This window comes from Ascaphus truei, chromosome 3 (assembly GCF_040206685.1).
Source record: "Ascaphus truei isolate aAscTru1 chromosome 3, aAscTru1.hap1, whole genome shotgun sequence".
Taxonomy (NCBI): domain Eukaryota; kingdom Metazoa; phylum Chordata; class Amphibia; order Anura; family Ascaphidae; genus Ascaphus; species Ascaphus truei.
Window position 1 is genome coordinate 386,308,765 of NC_134485.1, and position 16,804 is coordinate 386,325,568.

Consider the following 16,804-nt stretch of genomic DNA (forward strand, 5'->3'; position numbering starts at 1 on the left):
CACCCCTCCCCACCTTTTTAACTTGGGACGTTGTAGCATTTTGCTGAATGGACAGGACTCACTGTGGTTGTTTCCCCTCATACAGAGGTAAAAGGAAAGGTTCACAGTTTAGTTTTAAGACCTGCAAATTTGGTTATACCTTGACGTTGGTATGCAGGCTTATGACGCTTTGGCCAAAGGGTTTAACTAAATAACCAAGAAAATATATTTAAGTATTTAAACTTTATACTTATTACCATATATGTTTTTTCAATTGGATGTACAGTAGCATTGGGCACCCCTGTCTTTTGTTGAAATTCAATAGTGTAAGTATTTTTACGCTTGATTTGCTTCAAATGAAGCTTTTTTTAAATGCAATCATGTTGTTAGACATGAACCTTCGTACCGCTAAAGTTAGGGTAACTTTAAATCCATAAAGTCACTGTACAACATTACAAATGCATTACTGAGTAGAAACTGCAAACATTTTTAGTCAGGCTTTGAATTAATAGCTCTGACATCAGAACAAAAATTGTTTTTGATTGTGTTAGCAAATCGTACTGATACTAGAGAAACAATTTATGTGAAGATTAAAATGTAGTGATTCTCTCCAAACCCCTCCCACCTCACCCATACCTGGTCCCTACTTTTAATCATTACCAGCAGGGGAACGAGGCTGTGGGCTACAGGTTCTTAACCGTGCAAAATTAATCGCGAAGCACCCTTTGGTTCCCAAGATATTCTGCGGTAATGGTACTGTAGGACTGGTACTGTGCTTCATGGTGTTTAAATCCTGTGTCACATGGGCTAATAGGAAGCAACAGATGACATTGCAGGTCCACGTGATGCAGGAGGTTGCAGGGGTAAAAATAAAAAAAAATCACATAGGAGAGACTGCTTCTTTAAGCAGTTGATACATTATGTGATATAATGAGCGAATGATTATGAATCAGGTAGAAATTAGTTATTGACACCAACCTAATATTTTAGATTGCTAAGCATATTTTATTATGTAAATTTGTACAAAAACCAGTATTGAATTGATATATTAATCAAAATTACATTAGTCAATAGTCAAAAGCAAACGTTAAAGATAACCTTACCCATGACAATTGTGGGGAAATTGTGTAATCCTGAAAAAAGAGAATTTTCTGGAGTCTTAACAATTATTTTTTTGGTATAATTTGCAAAAAAAATGCATTTCAGGTCGTGTATATGCAGACATACAGTATGCATTGCTGCGCAGAAGATGCCAATGTGACTAAAAAGATGACATGCTGTACAATTAAAAAGCACAACACTGTATATGTCTACATTTAGGCTGATCCAACTTAATATGCTGTACACAACCTGAAAATGGATTCAGTTTCCTCCCTACATCCAAAACACAGAATCTTACACTGTAATAGATTTTTATTTTATACATGCCATTTTCCAAAACTACACAAAACAGAGCACAAATTACAGCAAACAGCATAGCATATACCCTACATAGACAGTATGCAAGTCTTTAACCCAATTTCTACAAGAGAAGAGGTATATACAGTACACACTAATATAAAGCTATTGATTTTTTAAAAATAATGCTGCTCCACACTGAATCCACTGATTTTGGTTTCGTCCACAAGGCACATCAATGTTAGTTACTACACGATCCCTCTCGGCACTGGTGTAGACTGGTAAGGAAATGCACTCTTCTGGGGAATATGTACTAATTGATTGCTGTCAATAAATAAAACATTAAATTAGAAACCGAATCATATACTAATTTAAAAAAACAATTTATATAAAACTAATTTAAGGTAGCATAACAAAAGACAAAATGCCAGTGCAAATTCAGACTCTCTCTCGGAACTGTTGTTTTCTTTCCATTCTTATAAACTGGGCCAATATTTGGGTTCAGGAACAAAGTTTGTCCACTGCTCATTTGAGATTTTTCCATAATGTTTTACAAATCTAAAACCAAAATAAATTGAGTTCTGGCAATACCTCTCTCCTGGCTTCCTATCAAATCCCGCATCTCACACTCAATTCTCCTCCTCACTTTTAAAGCTTTACACTCTTCTACCCCTCCTTTCATCTCAGCCCTAATTTCTCTCTATGCACCATCCCGACTCTTGCATTCCACTCAAGGATGTTTTCTCTCTACCCCCTTTGTATCTAAAGCCCTCTACCACCTTAAACCTTTCTCACCGACTGCCCCACACCTCTGGAATACCCTTTCCCTCAATATCAGACTAGCACCCTCTCTATCCACCTTTATGACCCACCTGCTTAACGAAGCATATGAGTAGCTCCATGGCTAATACTATACACCTGATACATAAAGCTTCGTCTCTTGAAGACGCACTTACCAGAATGCCCTCCTACTGTCTCTGTACATTCTTCCTACCTACCAAGTACATTGTAAACTCTTTGGAACAGGGACTCTCCTTTTCCGAAATGTTACTTTTATGTCTGAAGCACTTATTCCCATGAGCTGTTATTTGTATTATTTGTTATTTATATGATTGTCATGTGTATTACCAGTGTGATGCACTATGTACATTAATGGAGCTATATATAAATAAAGACATACATATATACATACCAAAGCACAAAAATATTTTAGAACCAAAACACCAGTAAAAGGGCCCACCCGTAAAACACAAACCAGAGTACTATTATGGCAGCAATGTAAAGCAACAAATAAACATTTGGAAACAAACAGAGATGGGAATCATTATATTGAATGTTTTGTTATGTTCTTTACATTGTGCCTTTTCGTTTAGTTACTGTACAGTATATCGGTTATTGAAAGTCAACTTTAACTGGATTTTCAATAAGGACATTTAAATACTCTGCTAATCTAGTTTAGCGAAGAAATTAGTTAAAGTGCATTCATTCCAGTTCCATGACAAGCTTTAGCTTTATGGAAAGAACAATCAATAATTATCTTGATTTAGATACAGATAAGTAAAAACGGAGCTTTATGGCATATCTGTCTTTCCTCAAGACTGCTTGGTGATAAACTGCACATTACAAATAAGTGTTTTTGCTTAGTAGAAGATATTACTTTTCAACTAAAGCAGTTTTGCAACATTTGAATTAAAATATCCAGATTTGATAAAATATTGACAAATAACGTATTTAGTACGTATACTCATTTATTAGTTTTTGGGGCATGTTCATATTTTATTTGCATTTTCTGAGAAAATACAGATGTAGCCAGTCGTATTGTTTTTAATCAGAACACCTAGTGAAAAAACAACATATTGCGCCATAACTCAGAATATCACAGAATTACCGTAGGATTCAATGGCATTGATAAAGGAGAATGGCACAACATACTGTATCTGACCATAGCCCACCAGATTAAAAGGAAGCCTGCTACATCTGTATAAAAGAGTCCACTTAACTCTGAGGCTTGTCACTCATTCTTTGATTTAGAGCAGACAAGCTGCATATTTACTAGCAAAATAATGAATAATCTGTTTTAGAGATGACTGTTCCATTGAACAGTAACAGTTAATTGCAACTCATGAGCACAACTAAAAACATACAATAAAAAATATTGTAATATCAATCTATATCAAATCTAGAATGTAATAGCATTATTTATAATGTCCTGTGGACTGCACTTTGGTCAAATAATAATATGTACATCAGCATTTTTTTTTTATTGCAGGCCATACTCAAGTATTAAAAAAAAGATTATATACAGGACATGTTTGGAGATTTTAAACATAGGTCCTACTGTGTATACAAAATAAATTAATCTGCTCAGAATAATAGAATAGACTGCTTTTGAAGTGGAAGTGGCAGTTGGTTTATTATATAAAAAAACTGGTTTTAGATTGTAGAAATGGCATATGTACAAAACAGGCAAGACATACTGTATTTTGGATTGAATATCATTGACTAATTAACGTGTGGTTTATCAATACTTCTGTACCTGTGGAATCCAGGCCATGTAACAGGAGGGTACCATGGACACACTTGGAGAGTCATGCTGGTTTTCAGAAAGACTGTTTCCATCAAAGCTGCAACCTTCCAGCTGTAAGCCACTGATCTAACAATGGAAACATATGAGATACTTAACTATAGATTACTGTCTTAATTGTCTGTGATAATTACGTGACCAGAGGATTGGCAGTGCTATGTGCTTGAGGCACAGATGTAAATAACAGGAAGGCAAGGAATGCAATGTGATGTGTGAGACTAGGAAGCTTGACTTCAAAACAAATACTTAAACTATTCCTCATTGTTAACTTCTAGTACATTGGAATTTGCTTATGTAATAGAGAGTACCTCAAAATGTCATACCACTGCAGGTGGTCTTGTATTAAAGGAAACAGTGTTGCAACAAATCATTCAAACATTTAGAAGTGGTCAGCAATGCCTACGGACATAATAAACAATGGCAAAAAAAGTATAACAAGATAAACAAAAGGTTACACGACAACTTTCTTGGAAATGTCTGGAAAAAGGACAGATAATATTTTTTTTGTACTTGAAAAGGAATATATCATGAGGCTAAGGGCCTGAAAGTGGCATCCAGCATCATCCACTTATATGTGCCTACAGCATGTGATTAGACCTGTTTCATAAAAAAAAAAGTAAATCAATATAAATTGGGCAAAAATGTCATTCTTTTGCCACGGCCCCATATCACCTCAACATCTAAAAGTCACCTACAAGAATTACTACAGTATATTACACAAATCAAAAGTAGTTCAAAGTTGTTGTAGCCATATTCATCCCGGAGAACAGTACATCAGTTGTAGGTTGTGATAGTTTTTAGTGGACCAACATTAGAGTTCTTAAAAAATGAAATTATAGTGTACATAGCTTTCAAAACCCTTCTTCGCGTGTACTGCTATTGACACTACACTTGAACAAACAACAAAGTTGTGAAAGCTCTGTACACTATAATTTAATCTATGAAGAACTCTAATGTTGGTCAACTAAAAAAGGTTTCAATCTATAAATCAAACATTAACTGTTGTCTTTGACTGGCAGTGCTTTGCTTTTTACTGTAGGAAATGTGTTATAGAATCAGACATTAGAAAAAAAAACATTAACTTTTCAAAAATATGTTTTAATCTTGGTGTCCTCTGAAGTTGACAATCTGTTAAGAACATCCATTTAGATTTAATGTGATATTTTACCAATTTTTAAATTGTCTCTAGCCACACAGTGCAACAGATCTTACAATCACAGGTCATTTGTGATCTATATGTTTGATAAAAGCAAGGAAGTATTTATGTGCGCTGGCACATAATGCACACTAAGGCCGCGGGCATGGTCAGCGCTTAGCCGCTGACCCGCGCTCACGCTTGCCAGTGAGCCCCTGCAGCCGCAATGAGAGTGGCTTTAGCAGGGGCTCGCGCACGCTTCTGCAGGCGGGCGGAGGCGTAGCACTTAAATTTTTTTTAGTTTGCGTGCTGAGAGGAGCGGAGGGCCGGTCACGTGAGCGGTTCACCCAATGAGGGCGAACCAACTCCGTGACGTCACTGGCCCGCCCCAGATGGCGCTCGTAGTAAGGCCAGGGAAAGCACCCGCTTTCCCTCAGCCTTCGCATTGCTGGAGTCTCTATGGACTCAGCCTAAGGCCTCATTCAGGGTGCAGGCTTCGGAGGGAGGGCGTGCTGACGTGCGTGCGGCCGTGGGATACAATGTATTTAAAGTGAACTGTGGTTGTCAGGGTAGTAGCTGCCCTGTCTCTGAAGTAGGGAGTTGACGCTGGCTACAGTTTCAATAAACAAAAACATTCGTTTTTTGAAGCTGCAGCAGCGTCACTGGGACCTCAGCAGCCAATTAAATCATTCTTGAGAATGATTTCAAGACTGCAACTTGGATCCCTAACCTGCCGTCTGTAGCCCCACCCCCTCCCCGCCTACTCAACTCCTGAAAAAGTCTGCTGGGAGGATGAACACACATCGCCCAGCAGACTGCTGCCCTCCCTCCCGAACGCCCTCCCTCCAACTCCTGCCTCTGGCACCCTGAACGAGGCCTAAGAACACTTCAAGGCTCCTTAAAGGCTGCAATTTGACTGTAGCGTCTTTACAAAACTATTACTAAGAGTATCAATCAATTTGAAGCAAAACGTTATTAATTGGTGTACGTGGAGAATACTAAACATTCAATTAAAGAACACACTGAATCAATTATTGAATCAATAATGAAGTAGTGAAGAAAAGGTTTTAGGAGTTATTCAATAATACACTTGTTAAAGAAGCCGTCCACCACCTCATTCCTTTTCCAAATATTCCCTGGCTTTTAACTCCAATTTATATGCTGCAGTAAAAAGCAATGCAAACTTCTATCTTAACAATGTCAGTATTGTTTTATGAGAGAATCTGTCTCGTAAAAGAAAGATCTCCTTTTGATCAGTTGCAGATCATAAAGCAGCCAGTAACAAATCATGTACAGCATTCAACTACACGTGACAAATGATACCGTTAATGAATTGCATTTAGCAAACGCAAAAAAAATAAATACAAATAAACATCAACCTTTTGCAGGCTTTTGCTATGTGTACACAATAGTTGGTATACTGTATGTTAAGGAAATAAAGGCTATGGTATGCAGAATAAATAAAAGCAGCAAAGAACGTTTACACGAGGAATGGATCTGCAAGGTTTCTAAACCTGTAGACACATTAACTACTCCTACAGAAGAACTCTGTTGCTGGTCTATTAAAAATGATCACAAAACTACACTTTTCCTGAGCACGTATGTCTACTGTAATTATGCACTACAAAGTTTGAAAAAGACCCAGGCTAACCTATCACGAGGAAAAAACACTCCAACGCACAGCCAGAAATCGAGTGGGTCCCACACCAAAAGAAACTGGTAAAAATATATCTTTTATTGATCCATGTTAAAAAAACGGAGGTAAGTACCCTCCTACGCGTTTCATACCTGGTGGTACTTTATCAAGGAGATATTATTTAGGTCTGATTTTCTTTAATCTCAGCCTTTAACCTTCAGGGACAGAGACATCCTAGTATTGGTATACAAAGTGCTATGATTACTACTACATACCTCACTAGCCCCAGTACCTATCCTCTGTACCTTTTTTAAGGACTTATATAATTTATCAAGATTGGATATAAATGTTGGAGCGCATATCACTAATCTACTCTACGTAACCTCTTATCACAATGGAACAAATTGTAGCTGGCTATTAAAATTATCTCATAGGTGCATATACTGTATATTAAAGCCATGTAACAGCTTAGAAAATAATTTGGTTGACTGTCACATAAAAATATTTGTTAATGAAATTGTGACATTTTTATGCACTTTAAGTGATTTCCAAATTGTACACCTTTCTCTTTGGAAATTAAAATCAAAACTGTCTGTTGCCATTGGGGGATGTGTCTTCTTCTTCATAGGTATTGTAAGGTTCACACTGCAGCAAAATAGAAACTAATTAATACTTTAATTAATTAACACATTAATTTAATAATTTACAATCATTTAATACATTAATACTAATGTGTATAATGGAAAACAAGTTACATTTATTTATAGTTTGCAAAGTGTAGAGCAGGGGTGCGCCAACTGGGGGGTGCGCCAACTGGGGGGTGCGTCCCACAGGGGGAGCGTGGCTCACTTACACGGCTTCATTCCACCTGTCTCCATGGCAACGCGGCGTCAAATGACACCGCGGGGTCATGTTACTGTACGTCACATCACATGACTTGCGGCGTCATTTGACACCCGTTGCCATGGAGATTTGTCATCAAATGATACTGTGGGTCACGTGACGTCACATGACTCCGCATGTCATTTGACGCTACATTTGAGGTAGGCCGGGAGCACGACGCAGGGAGAGAGCAGGCAGGCGGGGCGCAAGAAGTTTGCGCACCCCTGATGTAGAGCACTGCACTTCTTAGAACAATAAGGGCACGATACATCACCAGTTGCCACCTTGCCAGATCTCTTGACCCTCAATACAGTGTTGGTGTGAATCATGGGGAGGAGTCCTTAAGGCAGGGATGGGCAACTCCAGTCTTCAAGGGCCACCAACAGGTCAGGTTTTCAGGATATCCCTGCTTCAGCACAGGTGGCTCAGTCAAAGACTGATTAAGCCATCTGTGCTGAAGCAGGGATATCCTGAAAACCTGACATGTTGGTAACTCTTGAGGACTGGAGCTCCCCAGCACTGCCTAAAGGGCATGTCACAAAGAGAGGTCTTGATATGAGGCCATCATTAGACAAGCAGAAGTAAAAGTAGCTCATATGCTTGAGTTTGGTATGCCCCAACAAATGCCAAAACATTATTTTTTTTTTTTTACCAAGAATCAAATTGGTAAAACATTTACTTTAAGGATAATTGCATATTTCCAAGGAAGCCAGTTACAATGATAAAGGTATGTTCACTAAACTGAATCAACATTAATAATGGCCATTATATTGTGTTAATTTGGTATTATGGTACTATTTATATATAGAAGCAGATCACCCCAACGGGCTCCCATTTTTTTTTTTTTACCAGGATGGAGAGTATCTTCACAAGATACCAGTGAAGGTACCGCCAGTACATTCTGTTTTTTAAATCTCCTCAGTTATGCAGGCCAATATGAAACTGTAACAGATGATACTGCAACTTCCTATTGGTTATTGTTATGCAGGAAGTTTAAACTGCCATTTTGTTTCCCCTGAAGTTGATCGAAATGTACTATTTTTACTGGTAAGTATTTCAGAAATCAGGGGGTCCCTGCAGCTGAAAATAGAGTGTTTCAGCTACAGTGACAATCTTGATTCCCACCCTGATAATGAAAAAGGTGTTAAAAAGCATAATACTAATATACAGTGTGGGTATAAGATTACTTTCCAAAGGAACCAGAGCGCATAGTTCTTATAGATTCAATCTTGTGTTTAACATACTTGGCAACAGCAAGTGTCTTCAATCGGGAAGTAGTATCATACTGAATTTGCGTACAAATGACCTTTTTCCGTTCTTCAATTAAGTTAAAATGTATTTTTGTTCTTCAGATACTAGGATCATTCGTAGGGTACAAGTATCTTTTCTTAGAGACATTTCCGCTTGCAGTTTAAACAAAATAATTTTTTAATGAATGTTTTTTAAACATAGCTATAATTCCTTAAGCAATATACATTTGGTATTAAAGTACTGAAAAACATAATACAGCCTATAAGTGAGACTTTTATTCCAAATGGTTTGCTGTTATTTACAGTATTATGCATGACATTGGAACTGGCGGTGAACATAATATATAGTGAATCGATTTAATTAGTAGGAATCTAATTAGAGGAATCAGTTAATATTACATTGTGACATCTGCACAGAATTCACAACTTCAATTCATACACTAGCTTAAAAATAATTAGAGGGTTAAAGACACCTAAATAGGTATGCTATTGAAATTAATCAGCTTCTTTTTATTATTATGGAATAGTTTTGCCTATGAAAACAGCTATTCAAAGTTAGGCGTATTATGATAGAATAATATCATTAAACACAATTCAGTGTGAGTGAACAATGCCAAATGCAAATAAACCCCTGGCCAAAATAAATAACATCACTCTGTGAGAAAAACCATTGGAAAACAATAGCATTATACTGTTAATCAGCTGGCAAAACACAATACAACATTATGTATTTTTTAATAGTTCAGGGTATATAACTTTTAAAGGTAACTTTTAAAAATGTGCCCTGCATTTTTCTTCATCACAGACTTGATCAATGTTCTCTTTCTACGTTGTGTTTCTCATGCAGGAAGAGGTAACTTTTGTTTAATGGGCATGGTGTTCTGTTGAGAAATCCCCATGGATCATTAAACAGTGCACAGGAAGCAATTTGGTGGTACCCTCTCAAGCTGTAGAAAGCATATCACTGTAACATAACAGTTCCTGGCTTTAACTACGTCTAACATGTGGAAGTCAAGGCTCCAGGCATTTTATGTTATGTTCTTGCAGACGAGTTCCTGTCTTTGTGTACCAATTGGGTCGCAAAAACATGTAATGATCTATTAGTCTCAAATGCAAAAATATTACTAAACTGCAATTACAGCAGGACTGATTCTGAACCTATAAATGAAATGATATAAATACTGAAGTTCAAAAATATTGCACTTAGAGCAGCAACCCCTCCACCCATAGGATTTTTTTTTTTCTTACCTTAAAATGTCTGGTGGGTTCCGCGGAGCTAAACCACGGTGCACTCAGTCCCAGGGTTTTGCCTGTTTGCCGGTAAAATTAACTCTTAATGTGCTGTAGTTTCTTGCAAAAAGAAACTCGAACACCGTGCTGCAAACTCACAGCTTTGGCTAAATTGACAAACACCATTTCTACGCACTAGGACTCGCTCCTCTCAACGTCATCTATGGAGGAAATCTCACACTTTTCCTGACTCATCAACACTCACACATTTAATCCATTCTGTCTTTTTTCTGTATTTGACTCCCTCCTCCCAGTTCTTATCCTTCCTTCACTTCTCCTCAAGTCTTTGCCAACAACTTTAAAGGCAAAGTGCATGTTATCCACAATGATATTCATTTTGTATCTTTCCCCTCCTATCTGCTTTTACCTAAACCTACTTCTTCCCCTCTAGACTCCTTTTCTCCTTTTACAGAGTTGGAAGTTTCTAGGCTGATTTTCTCTTCTCTCTCCCACATTCCATCTCGATCCCACCCCCTCGCACCATATCAGACGTCTTACTCCTATCTTCGGTCCCACTCTCACCCAGATCTTCAATTCCTCCATGTCCTCTGGCACTTTCCAATCTTTTAAGCATGGAGAGGTCAAATCTACTCTTAAAAACACCCTAGACCCTATGTTCCTTAGTACATACCACCCTATATCGCTCCTGCTTTTTTCCTCCAAACTGCTATGTCTTCTGTTCTCCCTTATGATCAACTTTCTTAATTCCCATGCCCTTCTGGGCCCTTCAGAATCTAGTTTTCGTACAGCTTACTCAACAGAGACTGTGCTCACTAAAGAAACCAATGATCTATCTGAAGTAAAATTCCATGGTAACTTTTCCCTAATAATCCTGCTCGATCTCTCTGCTGCCTTCGATACTGTCAATCACCTTCTTCTCCTTCATATTCTAAACTTCATTGGTATCCACAACAAATGTCTATCGTGGTTCTCCTCATATCTCTTCCATCTCACATTTTCAGTCTGTGTTGTTAACAATTCTTTGTCTTCTGTTGATCTGTCTGTTGCTGTACCAAAGGTTCTGTTCTGGGACCTCTCCTTTTCTTTCTCTACAAACTATGACTTGCTGATCTCAACACATTTGGCGTTACATATCATCTCTATGCAAACGAAATGCAAATATATCTATCCACCCCTACTCTCAAACCTGTAATCCAGTCCCAAGTCTCTGATTGTCTCCTGGCTATATCCTTGTGGATGGTGGTTCACCCCCTTAAATGTAATCTATCTTGTCGCCAAAGTACTGTACGTTGCCTAGGAGTGACATTTGACTCCTCCATTCATGGTATTGTCAACATTTGTCACTTCTCCTCTGTAATATTGCTAAAATCCACCCTTTCCTTTTTCAAGCTACTGCTAAAAGTCTAATGCATGCACTAATCCTCTCCTGTCTGGATTATGGTAACATACTGCCAACAGGCCTCCCTGACTCAACACTTTCTCCTTTGTAATCTATCCAAAATTCTGCTGCTAGAATAATTTCACTTTCTCCCAAAACTGTTTCTTGCTCATCTCCTCCTTAAATCCCCATTTTGGCTTCTCCTCAGGTTTTGCATCACCTACAAAGTTCTCTTCCTTACCTTCAAGGCTCTCCACTTATCTGCTTCTCCTTACATCAGCTTTGATCTCTCACTATGCCTCTGATCATCTCCTGCGTTCTACCCATAGCCGTCTCATTTTCATCCCCACTGCTCTCTCTCACCTTAAATTTTTTCCCTCATTGTCTCTTACTTGTGGAACTCCCTCACACTCAATATACGCCAAGCACCTTCTCTCCCCACCTTTAAGACAAACCTTAAAACTCACGTCTTTAAGGAAGCATATCACAAATGTTATTATATGGTGAATAAACACACAGATACCCAGTAAACTCATATAAACCCCAAAAATTACCACAAAATATATATAAGTGTCAAAAGGAGTGCTACTGAGCGTGGCACTGTAAACTACAAAAAACAAAACACAATGGGAGCCCAGAGCTACTTCTAATATGACAAACAGCTGCATGAAAAGACCTGTACATATAGAAAGTGGGGAGGGGCGAGCTTAAAACATGGGTCTTTCATGCAGCTAATTATACAGGTAGATAAGAATTGTAATCAGTTAGTGTTAGGACCTGCGATATTATGGTCATGCCTTGAAGTGGCTCGCAGGCTTCTAATGCTTTGGCCAAAGGGTTAAACTAAATTACCTCTTTTTCAAGATATATATATATATATATATATATATATATATATTTCACTGTGTGTTTTTGTCATATTGGAAGTAGCTCTGGGCTCCCTTTGTGTTTTGTTTTTTGTAGTTTATTATATGGTGTGCAGCAGTTATCTCCCTTTTTGCAGTATGTCCAGGTAAGCGCCATATAAGGATGAGATAAGACCCTTTAAGTACAGTATGCTGATTCTCGGCAAAGCCTTTCAAATTAGGTTAGGGAGTCCCTAGATATTTTTACATTAAACGAGTTGCTTAGTTGAATAAATCGGAAGGTTTCTCAGTCAGAGATTTTCCGGGAAAATCATTTTAAAGGATTTGGGTTTGCTCTCCAGATCCCTCAACCTCAGTAATCCTGCTGATTGCCAGATCTGAAAGTCAGCTCTCGTCAAGCCTGAAATGAAGCCTGGATTGTTAAATGTTGCTGTCATTGTGGAGTTTGTGTGTGAGACCTGTGTTAAGTCTATGGGCATCCCAGAATTTCAGTAGTAGTAGGCAGCCACTCCTGAACTTCATTTTTTACTCATGGGAACCATAAAATTGTGTGCAAGTTTAATGGTTTTAGGAAGTCAGACTCCAATCTAGCCCAGCATCTGAGATCAAGGTTAGCGTGCCAACTTATAAATTGGCTTGCTTAAGCCGCTTTATAGTAAAACATTAACCATGGTTGTGCTAGGCCTCATACTGTTGGAGGCCTATGATGTTTTTCATTACCAGGGGGAATAGAGGGGTCTGAAATAAGTATAGCAGACAGGGGAATACGTTCATTTTGATCGATTGTATTCACCTGATTCAAGATATCTTGAACTTCAACTATGTATTCAGGTCTCTCTTTATTATTTTCATTCTGTCTGGGAAATGTGCTTCGTATAATGAGTCATATCAGTTTTTTAGATTCACTCCTATGTATCTGATGTTTTGACTTTCCATTTATAATCAAAGTGAAGTGAAATAAGTTTAACAGTGTGAGAGGGGAGATTAATGTTTAGCACCTCCGATTTATTATTATTTGTTTTTAATCCTGAGAGGGATTTAAATTTGTTTAGTTCCCTAGTTAGGTTAAGGAGGAAGATTAGTGGTCTAGATATGGTTAACAGTGTGTCATCAGGCCAACAGGGACATCTTATATGGGATCTTTGCTGTGGTGATCTCGCTAATATCTGATCTTGACTGCCAGTGGCTCGACCGACAATGCGAATAAAAGAGGAGATAGCGGGCAGCCTCGTCTAGTACCTCCTTTTATGGACATTATATCTGATGCTGTTCCTAGGCATGCCACCCTGGCTTTTGGGGTTGAATAGAGCAATAATATTGCTTTTAGAAAGTTTCCACATACGCCAAATATCTCCAGAGTGGCTCTCATATACAGTAGGCCCAATAAATTCTGTTGAATGTTTTTTCAGTGTCGAGTGCTAGGAGCATTGTGGGGATATTATGGTTTTTTTGGGTATGATATGATGTCTATTGCCCGCCTTGTGTTGTCTGTTGCCTGTCTAGTTGGAATGAAGCCTACCTGGACCAGATGGATCAATATGTGTACAAATTAATTTAATTTTGTGGCCAATTCTTTAGAGAAAATGCTGTTATTAGAGTTGATAAGCGAAATGGGTCTGTAACTTGTGCCATTGATAGGGTCTTTGCTTTCCTTGTATATCACCGATATTGATACTTATAGCATGCTTAAGTGGGAACTGAACCCCCTGGAGGATGGAATTAAAAAGTTTATGTAGCTGGGGTAAAATAATTATTGTACATTTTTTGTAGTATACATCTGGACCAGGGAACTTCGTAGGTTTTAGGGATTTGATCGTGTCAGCGATCTTTTCAAATGATATTAGTTTGCCCAATGAGGCGTTGTCCGACTCTCAGTTTTGGGAGGCCCAGTGCCTTTAAAAAATTCTAGAGTGATTTGGGGTTTTGGTTAGTGGCTCCTGTTTTGTCGCTATCATATAGTTGTGAATAATACTTGAAAACTCTTAAGTTATCAATTCTGGGTTTGAAGTGAGATTGCCATATTTCTGGTGTAGTGACCTTATTTTGTTATAGCATTGCTTTCCTAAGTCTATTGACTAGTAGCGAGTCGCCTTTATTTGCTTTCTCGCAAATATGTCTTTTGCAGTAGCCCAAAATGAGTGATTTTTCTGCTTCTGAAGTTAGGCATAGAAATTAGGGCTGAAATGTAAGGAGGGGCAGAAGAGTGTAGCCTTTAAAAAGGGTGAGAATTTTGTAAGAAATACAGGATTTAATAAGAAGCAAGGAGAGGGATTTCAGCAGGAGAAATGGTGAGACAGATTCAGGAGAGTAAAGGATTCTAGCAGCAGGATTTATGATAGATTGGAGGTGAGAGACAGGAAGACAGGTTTGTAGAAGGTTACAATAATTCAGAAGGAGGGCCTGCATTCAAGTTTTAGCAGTAGAGCAACAGAGGAAAGGGCATATCTTTGCAATGTTACAGAGGAAAAAAACAACAAGTTTTAGCTACATTGTAAATATGAGGAGAATGTGAGGGAGGAGACAAATGTGATACCTAGGCAGCGTGCATGTGATACCGGGTGTATGATAGTACTGCCAACAGTAATATAAAAGGGGGCAGTAGGGCCAGGCCTGGGAGAAAGTATGAGAAGCTAAGTCTTTAACATGTTAAGTTTGAGTTGGCAGAGGGCTGCCAAGATGATATTGCAGAGAGACAGTCAGGTGTAAAATCAGGGGTTGAAAGATACATTTGTGTTTCAATGGCATAGAGGGGATATTTGAACCCAAGAGATGTAATGGGTCACCTATAGAGTGTTTAAAGAGAAGAGGTCCCAGGACAGACCCACAGAGAGATCGATAGAGGAGGTGTAGCAAATGATACACAAAGTACGATGGTAAAGATAAAAGTATATCCAGAATAGAGCTCTGTTACTGATACCAAGGGTATGGAGAATGTGAAGTTGAAGAGGGTGTTCCACAGTATCAAAGGCTGCAGAGAGATCGCACAGTATGAGATTAGTGTACTGGCGTTTGTCTTTGGCAGCATGGAGGTCATTACTTATTTTAGTGCGGGCTGTTTCAGTGAAATGAGCAACGTGAAAACCAGATTGTAGAGGATCTAGGAGAGAATAGGTGGTGAGAAAATGGAGCATGCAAGAGAATACAAGGCATTCAAGGAGTTTAGAAGCAAAAGGCAGGAGGGAGACAGGGCAATAGTTAGGGGAAAGGACAATAGTTAGAGAGACAGGTAGGGTCAGGATTGCTGTTTTTAGTAAAGGTATAACTGTTGCAATGGGCATGTAAATATTTGCAATAGTAATTGTAGTATCGTATAGAGTGCCCCTCAATATTATACTTTATAGCAGCCCCTTTGTATATTTTAGTAAGTTCTGGATGGAATGTAATGTTTCTGTAAATTAGAATGGCTATTTCCCGGTTCTTCACTGGTGCAGATGCCAAGATTATAGTAGCAAAGTTTTTATCAAAAAATGAAGGTTGGGAGAGTGAACAATAATATCACTTTTTGCTTTTTTTTATATCTCCATAGTGCTAGTCGTCTTCTATGAGAACTGTTTAGTCCTTTGACATTCTCAGGGTCATGGCTCTGGTAATTTGGCTTTTTTAAGATTTTCATTGTCGTGTAGAGTATGGATTGCAATCTTGGACTCCCCATGTGTGTAGGTGTATATATATCTGGTACACATTGACTTACTTACAAGCTGAGGGGTGAAAACAATTAAGTGGGGTTGGGTGAACCCCGAAGATATCCAGTATCTCAGGGTCATTTTGTCCTCCAGCATTGGGCGGTTAAGGGGGTATACTGAGGATCGTTGCTCGGGGGATCTGTAACGTGCACTGAGCTTGTCGAGTAGCTCAATGGCTACTGACTTGTTGTCAGATCTATATTTGTCTAATGAAATGGTAAACTTCAGTGTTTGTTGTTTGTTTTTGTTTTTTTAAATAAACTTTTTTTTTTAACTTTAAACTAGGACTAGCGAGGAAGAGAGAGATGGTAACAGCTACTCCCCAACAATCCCGTTTTCCGAGGCCTCTGTCTTGTTACCGCATCTATCCAAAATCCTGCACATATTCCTGCCGTCATATACTCAATTATAGTTTTATCTCTAGTCTGTCCACCTCAGGGCCGTTCATAGTAAATCTCTTCATATCTCGTCCTAGCACTGAAATGTTTTGTTGGCCGACAAGCCTATGCTTTCAGGGTCGTGTGCAGTTAGTCCATGTCTCAGCATGTTCGGGTGTATGCCATCTTAGAGATATATGTGTCTCTGTACTAATTGGCATCCATGGCTTTCCCGCGTGCCGTCTCTCCTATAGAGACGCTTTGCTATGCATCACTTCTGTCATGTCACCCGCCATTTTTTTTAAAGTGTTGGAATGTGGGTGCCCTACTCTCTTCGTATACACGTTCATCTGTTTTGTCAATATTCTAGGTCACCTGGGTTTGG

At 38.6% G+C, this 16,804-nt stretch overlaps 1 protein-coding gene across 4 annotated transcripts in view; it reads right to left on the reverse strand.

Annotated features, from left to right (window-relative positions):
- Positions 1-988: 988 nt before the first annotated feature.
- DYNC2H1 (dynein cytoplasmic 2 heavy chain 1) overlaps positions 989-16,804 on the reverse strand; it is a 631,818-nt gene continuing 616,002 nt past the window's right edge. For all 4 annotated transcript variants that reach the window (XM_075592400.1, XM_075592399.1, XM_075592403.1 and 1 more), the window contains 2 exons: positions 3,914-4,030; positions 989-1,701 (listed from right to left, as the gene is read on the reverse strand). In XM_075592400.1, the coding sequence (XP_075448515.1) occupies positions 1,543-1,701; positions 3,914-4,030 (276 nt within the window). In that variant the 3' untranslated portion in view covers positions 989-1,542. The remainder of the gene's footprint in view (positions 1,702-3,913; positions 4,031-16,804) is intronic.